Source organism: Heptranchias perlo, unplaced genomic scaffold (genome assembly GCF_035084215.1).
Source record: "Heptranchias perlo isolate sHepPer1 unplaced genomic scaffold, sHepPer1.hap1 HAP1_SCAFFOLD_921, whole genome shotgun sequence".
Classification (NCBI taxonomy): domain Eukaryota; kingdom Metazoa; phylum Chordata; class Chondrichthyes; order Hexanchiformes; family Hexanchidae; genus Heptranchias; species Heptranchias perlo.
The window spans coordinates 24352-32901 of NW_027139962.1; the positions used below are offsets into that span (position 1 = coordinate 24352).

The window sequence follows — 8550 nt, forward strand, 5'->3', positions numbered from 1 at the left end:
TCATATCCCTCGATTTCCCCTAGAGTCCAGAAATCTATCGATCTCAGCCTTGAATATACTCAACGACTGAGCATCCACAGCCCTCTGGGGTAGAGAATTCCAAAGATTCACAACCCTCTGAGTGAAGAAATTCCTCCTCATCTCAGTCGTGAATGGCCGACCCCTTATTCTGAGACTATGACCCCTGGTTCGAGGCTCCCCAGCCCAGGGAAACATCCTCCCTGCATCTACCCTGTCGAGCCCTGTAAGAATTTTGCATGTTTCAATGAGATCACCCCTCATTCTTCTAAACTCGAGAGAATACAGGCCGAGTCCACCCAATCTCTCCTCATAGGACAATCCCGCCATCCCAGGAAGCAGTCTGGTGAACCTTCGTTGCACTCCCTCTATGGCAAGTATATCCTTTCTTGGGTAAGGAGACCAAAATTGTACACAATACTCCAGGTGCGGTCTCACCAAGGCCCTGTATAATTGCAGTAAGACATCTTTACTCCTGTACTCAAATCCTCTTGTGATAAAGACCAACATCCCATTCGTCTCCCCCCTCTGGTTCTTTTGCTAATTATCTTCAATCTGTGTCCTCTGGTCACCGACCCTCCCGCCACTGGGAAAAAGTTTCTCCTCATTTACTCGATCAAAACCCCTCGTGATTTTGAAGCCCTCGATCAAATCTCCCCTTGACCTTCTCTGCTCGAAGGAGAACGATCCCAGCTTCTCCACGTAACTGAAGTCGCTCGTCCCCTGGAACCATTCTGGTAAATCTCCTCTGCACCCTCTCCAAGGCCTTCACATCCTTCCCTCAAGTGCGGTGCCCAGAACTGGACACAATACTCCAGCCGGGGCCTAACCCGTGTTTTATAAAGGTTTAGCATTGGGTCCTTGCTTTAGTGCTCTCTGCCTCTATGAATGAAGCCCGGGATCCCGTATCGAGGGTGTGAACAGATTGCTGTACGAACCGCTTCATGCTCCTTCTCCAGTGCTGCTGTCGTGGGGTCCATCTCCGCGTACGTCTGAAAGAGAGAGAGAGAGAGGGGCAACGTCACCATTCGTCAACAGCCAGCTGCACTGTACGTCGACGAGCGCTGACTCTCCATGGTTGGGGAGGGGGGAGAGAGAGTGGGGTTTTTAAACGGACGTGGTTTACACGGACGGAGAAGAGGCCAAGCACTCACCCACAGGGGGAAAAGAACAGACCTCCCCCGCCTCCACGGACTGAACTCGGCTCATGGCGCACAGCTCCCCGCCCGTCTCACGCCTACTCCCTGTCACACTTCAGGGTATCTCCTCTCGCACTAGTGGGAGGGGGGAGGGGGGGGGGCGGGAGGGGGGGAGAGAGGGGGGGGCGGCGGGAGGAAAGAGAGGGGGGGGCGGCGGGAGGAAAGAGAGGGGGGGGCGGCGGGAGGAAAGAGAGGGGGGGGGCGGCGGGAGGAAAGAGAGGGGGGGCCGGCGGGAGGAAAGAGAGGGGGGGCCGGCGGGAGGAAAGAGAGGGGGGGGGGCGGCGGGAGGAAAGAGAGGGGGGGCCGGCGGGAGGAAAGAGAGGGGGGGCCGGCGGGAGGAAAGAGAGGGGGGGGGCGGCGGGAGGAAAGAGAGGGGGGCCGGCGGGAGGAAAGAGAGGGGGGGCCGGCGGGAGGGGGGGGGGGGGGCGGCGGGAGGGGGGGGGGGCGGCGGGGGGGCGGCGGGAGGGGAGAGAGGGGGCCCGGCGGGAGGGGGGGGGGGGCGGCGGGGGGGGGAGAGAGGGGGCCCGGCGGGAGGGGAGAGAGGGGGCCCGGCGGGAGGGGAGAGAGGGGGCCCGGCGGGAGGGGAGAGAGGGGGCCCGGCGGGAGGGGAGAGAGGGGGCCCGGCGGGAGGGGAGAGAGGGGGCCCGGCGGGAGGGGAGAGAGGGGGCCCGGCGGGAGGGGAGAGAGGGGGCCCGGCGGGAGGGGAGAGAGGGGGCCCGGCGGGAGGGGAGAGTGGGAGGGAGGAGAGCGGGATTGGGGAGAGCGGGAGTGAGGGAGGGAGAGCGGGAGTGGGGGCCACCCCCCTTACCTTCTGGATGTGATTGATCTCGTCGTGTTTGCGTTTCTGGTTGCGGGTGATCTTTCTCTCCGGCTGTTCAGAGAGCTCGTTCATGTACTGGTCGCTGGTCTTCTGCACCGCCTCCTTCACCGTCTTGGTCAGCGCCAGGCGGTTCTTGTCCACCCATTCGTCCAGCCTCCGGTTAACTGCGGGTCGAGAGGGAGAGAGGCTGTTCAGGCTGCTTCTGAACCGCGGGCGTTTTGTCCGATAACTCTCAGGGACCGAGAGTCCCCCACCGCCCCAACCCGCCTCGATGTGGGCCTGAGCCCCACGCACACGCGCACACACAGCAGGAAAGGGCCGGGCCCCATCCCCGGCCCTGCGCTGAGTTACCCAGGGTGAGGACACCAGGTGATGCCCCACGCAGTCGAATATGCTGGCAACGTTTGCGCCTGAACGGCAGGCGAGACGCTGCGGGGCACCTGCAGAACAGTCCTCAGCAAGGAGCAGGGGAGGAAGAAAACGCTGGATATAGAAAATAAAAGATGCTACGATCATTTCTTTGCCAGTATTGGTACTCACAGCCCACATAATGGACGTAAAACTCCTCGCGGCCCTCTTGTTCATTCAGGCGAGACTGGATCACCTCTGCCGAGTCTGGAACAGATCAGATGTCACGAGGTGAACGACAAAGGAAAAGGCCAAATTCATGGAACCGTTGAGTTTTCCAGGACAGGGGGCCATTCGGCCCATCTTGCAACTGCCGTCACTTCGCGAGTGCAATCTCCAAACTAATCCCACTGCCCTGCTCTCTCCCCATCGCCCTGTATCAATCCCAAACTAATCCCACTGCCTCACTCTCTCCCCATAGCACTGTAACAATCCCCAAAATAATCCCACTGCCCCGCTCTCTCCCCATAGCCCTGTATCAATCCCCAAACTAATCCCACTGCCCCGCTCTCTCCCCACAGCCCTGTATCAATCCCCAAACTAATCCCACTGCCCCGCTCTCTCCCCACAGCCCTGTATCAATCCCCAAACTAATCCCACTGCCCCGCTCTCTCCCCATAGCCCTGTATCAATCCCCAAACTAATCCCACTGCCCCGCTCTCTCCCCACAGCCCTGTATCAATCCCCAAACTAATCCCACTGCCCCGCTCTCTCCCCATAGCCCTGTATCAATCCCCAAACTAATCCCACTGCCCCACTCTCTCCCATAGCCCTGTATCGATCCCCAAACTAATCCCACTGCCCCGCTCTCTCCCCATAGCCCTGTATCAATCCCCAAACTAATCCCACTGCCTCACTCTCTCCCCATAGCCCTGTATCAATCCCCAATCTAATCCCACTGCCCCATAGTCCAGTATCAATCCCCAACTAATCCCACTGCCCCACTCTCTCCCCACAGCCCAGTATCAATCCCCAATCTAATCCCACTGCCCCATTCTCTCCCCATAGCCCTGTATCAATCCCCAAACTAATCCCACTGCCCCACTCTCTCCCCATAGCCGTGTATCAATCCCCAAACTAATCCCACTGCCCCACTCTCTCCCCATAGCCCTGTATCAATCCCCAAACTAATCCCACTGCCCCACTCTCTCCCCATAGCCCAGTATCGATCCCCAAACTAATCCCACTGCCCCACTCTCTCCCCATAGCCCTGTATCGATCCCCAAACTAATCCCCCTGCCCCGCTCTCTCCCCATAGCCCTGTATCGATCCCCAAACTAATCCCCCTGCCCCGCTCTCTCCCCATAGCCCTGTATCGATCCCCAAACTAATCCCACTGCCCCGCTCTCTCCCCATAGCCCTGTATCGATCTCCAAACTAATCCCACTGCCCTGCTCTCTCCCCATAGCCCTGTATCGATCCCCAAACTAATCCACTGCCCCGCTCTCTCCCCATAGTCCTGTATCAATCCCCAAACTCATCCCCCTGCCCCGCTCTCTCCCCATAGCCCTGTATCGATCCCCAAACTAATCCCACTGCCCCGCTCTCTCCCCATAGCCCTGTATCGATCCCCAAACTAATCCCACTGCCCCGCTCTCTCCCCATAGCCCTGTATCGATCCCCAAACTAATCCCACTGCCCCACTCTCTCCCCATAGCCCTGTATCAATCCCCAAACTAATCCCACTGCCCCACTCTCTCCCCATAGCCCTGTATCGATCTCCAATCTAATCCCACTGACCCACTCTCTCCCCATAGCCCTGTATCAATCCCAAACTAATCCCACTGCCCCGCTCTCTCCCCATAGCCCTGTATCAATCCCCAAACTCATCCCACTGCCCCACTCTCTCCCCATAGCCCTGTATCAATTCCCAAACTAATCCCACTGCCCCGCTCTCTCCCGATAGCCCTGTATCAATCCCCAAACTAATCCCACTGCCCCGCTCTCTCCCCATAGTCCTGTATCAATCCCCAAACTAATCCCACTGCCCCGCTCTCCCATAGCCCTGTATCAATCCCCAAAATAATCCCACTGCCCCGCTCTCTCCCCATAGACCTGTATCGATCCCCAAACTAATCTCACTGCCCCACTCTCTCCCCATAGCCCTGTATCGATCCCCAAACTAATCCCACTGCCCCGCGCTCTACCCATAGCCATGTATCAATCCCCAAACTAATCCCACTGCCCCGCTCTCTCCCCATAGCCCTGTATCAATCCCCAAACTAAACCCACTGCCCCACTCTTTCCCCATAGCCCTGTATCAATCCCCAAACTAATCCCACTGCCCCACTCTATCCACACATCCCTGTATCGATCCCCAAACTCATCCCACTGCCCCGCTCTCCGCATAGCCCTGCATCACTCCGCAATCTAATCCCACTGCCCCGCTGTCTCCCCATCACCCTGTATCAATCCCCAAACTAATCCCGCTGCCCTGCTCTCTCCCCATAGCCCTGTATCAATCCGGAAACTAATCCCACTGCCCCGCTCTCTCCCCATAGCCCTGTATCGATCCCCAAACTAATCCCACTGCCTCACTCTCTCCCCATAGCCCTGTATCAATCCCCAATCTAATCCCACTGCCCCATAGTCCAGTATCAATCCCCAACTAATTCCACTGCCCCACTCTCTCCCCACAGCCCAGTATCAATCCCCAATCTAATCCCACTGCCCCGTTCTCTCCCCATAGCCCTGTATCGATCCCCAATCTAATCCCACTGACCCACTCTCTCCCCATAGCCCTGTATCAATCCCAAACTAATCCCACTGCCCTACTCTCTCCCCATAGCACTGTATCAATCCCCAATCTAATCCCTCTGCCCTGCTCTCTTCCCCATAGCCCTGTATCAATCCCCAAACTCATCCCACTGCCCCGCTCTCTCCCGATAGCCCTGTATCAATTCCCAATCTAATCCCACTGACCCACTCTCTCCCCATAGCCCTGTATCAATCCCCAAACTAATCCCACTGCCCTGCTCTCTCCCCACAGCCCTGTGTCGATCCCCAAACTCATCCCACTGCCCCGCTCTCTCCCCATAGCCCTGTATCAATCCCCAAACTAATCCCACTGCCCCACTCTCTCCCCATAGCCCTGTATCGATCTCCAATCTAATCCCACTCTCTCCCATAGCCCTGTATCAATCCCCAAACTCATCCCACTGCCCCGCTCTCTCCCGATAGCCCTGTATCAATTCCCAAACTAATCCCACTGCCCCGCTCTCTCCCCATAGCCCTGTATCAATTCCCAAACTAATCCCACTGCCCCGCTCTCTCCCCATAGCCCTGTATCAATCCCCAAACTAATCCCACTGCCCCGCTCTCTCCCCATAGCCCTGTATCAATCCCCAATCTAATCCCACTGCCCCGCTCTCTCCCCATAGTCCTGTATCAATCCCCAACGAATCCCACTGTCCCACTCTCTCCCATAGCCCTGTATCGATCCCCAGTCTAATCCCACTGCCCCGCTCTCTCCCCATAACTCTGTATCAATCCCAAACTAGTCCCACTGCCCTGCTCTCTCCCCACAGCCCTGTGTCGATCCCCAAACTCATCCCTCTGCCCTGCTCTCTCCCGAGCCCTGTATCAATCCCCAATCAAATCCCACTGCCCCACTCTCTCCCCATAGTCCTGTATCAATCCTCAAACTGATCCCACTGCCCCGCTCTCTCCCGATAGCCCTGTATCAATCCCCAAAGTAATCCCACTGCCCAGCACTCTCCCCACAGCCGTGTATCAATCCCCAAACTAATCCCACTGCCCCGCTCTCTCCCCACAGCCGTGTATCAATCCCCAAACTAATCCCATTGCCCCGCTCTCTCCCCATAGTCCTGTATCAATCCACAGCAGGGGGGAGTTGTCCCCAGTGTCCTCGGGCCAATATTTATCCCTCAACCAACATCACTAAAAGAAATGATCAGGTGATAATCATATTGCTGTTTCTGGGATCTTGCTGTGTGCAACTTAGCTGTTGCGTTTCCTGCATTACCACAGTGTCAGCCCTTGCTCAGTTGGTAGTACTCTCGCCTCGGAGTCAGAAGGTCCTGAGTTCAACTCCCACTCCAGAGACACAAGCACAAAATCTCGGCTGACAGTGCAGTGCTGAGGGAGCGCTGGTGTTTTTCGGATCAGACGTTAAACCGAGGGCCCCGTCTGCCCTCTCAGGCGGACGTCAAGGATCCCATGGCACTACTCTGATGAGGTGCTGGGGCGTTCTCCCCGCTGTCCTGGGGCCAACATTTATCCCTCAACCAACATCACGAAGAAGCAGATTGCCCAGTCGTTGCCACAGTGCCGTTTGCGGGATCTTGCTGTGCGCAAATTGGCTGCCGCGTTTACCTACATCCCAACAGTGACCGCACTTCAAAAAGTCCCTTCCTGGCCGCAAAGCGCGTTGGGACGTCCCGAGTTTGCGGCCGGCGCTGCGGAAGAGCGCGTCCTTTCCTTCCGCGCTCGCTCGGGTCATACACCCCGGTGTGGGTGGGGGCGACCCTCTTCGACCGGATGATCTCACGGTCACCACGCACCCCCCCCCCCCCCAACCTCGTGCGCGGGAGCCTGCAAATCGCCTGGGGCGCGCGTCGAGTCGAAAAGCCTCCGTCACCGTGAGCAATGCCACGGGAGGCACCGCCTCCAAAAGGGGGGGGCGTCCCGCGTAAAACCGCGCGTCGGTGGCAAAAGGTTGGGGGGGGGGGGGCGGCGACCACAAATCTCGGTCAGGTGCTCACGCCAGGTGTTGTCCGCCCTCTTGCACAGGTAAGTCTCGCCAATCTCCACCGTCACCTCTTGCTCCCTGCTGCTGGTGTTGTTGCTGGTGTTGGTGTTGTTGTTGGTGTTGCCGCAGTTGCGGTTGGCTCCTCCGCCGCCGCCGGGGGGGGGGCGGTGTCTCCCCGCCGCAGTTTCGCCTGGCGCCGCCGGGGGGCGGTGTCTCCCGCTGCTCCGAGCCGTGGCGCCGCTGCTGGGACTGGGACTGGGACGGCGGCAAATCGTCGAGGCCGGGCTCCCGCTTCACCTCCACCAGCAGCGTCGAGCTGTTGTTGTCGTTGTTTCCCCCTCCTCCTCCTCCTCCTTGCTGCTTCAGCCCGTTGCGAAACGCATCGGCCGGCGGTTCCGTCTCCATTTCCTCCATCTTGATCACCGCCTGCGTCTGGACCGCCGCCGCCGCCATCATCGACCAACCGTCGCCACTGGACCGTTTCTTTGTGTGGACGGCCCATGCGCATGCGCGGGTTCGGGTTCGGGGGGGTGTGTGTGTAGGGGGAAGGGGCGGGGCCTCCGCGCGCGCGCGCTCTCTCGCGTCCCCACCCACCACCCGTTGACGTCACCGCGCCTCATTGATATTCAGCTCGGCGGCAGGCGATTGGCCGACGGGGCGCTCTTTAATTATAACCACAGCCCCGCCCATGCGCGGGTTCGGTACGGGGGCGGGGCTTCTACCTCAGCGCGCGCGCCCCCCCCCCCTCCCCTCCCCGTTGTCGTCACCGAGCGCTCATTGATATTCAGGTCGGCGGCAGGCGGTTGGCCGACGGGGGCGCTCTTAATTATTCCACAGCCCCGCCCCGCCACCTTGACGTCACCGCGCCTCATTGATATTCAGCTCGGCGGCAGGCGGTTGGCCGACGGGGGCTGTTGATTATTCCACAGCCCCGCCTCGCCACCTTGACGTCACCGCGCCTCATTGATATTCAGCTCGGCGGCAGGCGGTTGGCCGACGGTGGCGCTCTTAATTATTCCACAGCCCCGCCCATGCGCGGGTTCGGTGGTTGGGGGGGGGGAGTGGAAAGGGGGCGGGGCTTCCACCTTCTCGCGCGCGCCCCGCCCATCCCCATTGTCGTCACCGAGCCTCATTGATATTCAGCTCGGCGGCAGGCGGTTGGCCGACGGGGCGCTCTTAATTATTCCACAGCCCCCACAGCCCCGCCCATGCGCGGGTTCGGGGGTGGGCGGGGCTTCCACCACAGCGCGCGCCCCCTCCGCCCTCCCCGTTGACGTCACCGCCCCTCATTAATATTCAGCTCGGCGGCAGGCGGTTGGCCGACGGACGGGGGGGGGGGAGCTCTTAATTATTCCGCCTCCTCGAGGGACGACGTAGGCGCGCACGCCGTGACG

The 8550-nt window shown here is 59.6% G+C and overlaps 1 protein-coding gene across 1 annotated transcript; it reads right to left on the reverse strand.

The window, feature by feature from the left end:
- Positions 1 to 13: 13 nt before the first annotated feature.
- LOC137319896 (histone acetyltransferase KAT8-like) lies at positions 14 to 7663 on the reverse strand. Its single transcript, XM_067981791.1, has 4 exons — positions 7225 to 7663; positions 2578 to 2652; positions 2026 to 2201; positions 14 to 1010 (listed from the first exon to the last, which is right to left on the reverse strand). Exons 1-4 carry the CDS (start codon positions 7610 to 7612, stop codon positions 885 to 887), a joined length of 765 nt encoding a protein of 254 aa, XP_067837892.1. The 5' UTR covers positions 7613 to 7663; the 3' UTR covers positions 14 to 884.
- Positions 7664 to 8550: the final 887 nt, after the last annotated feature.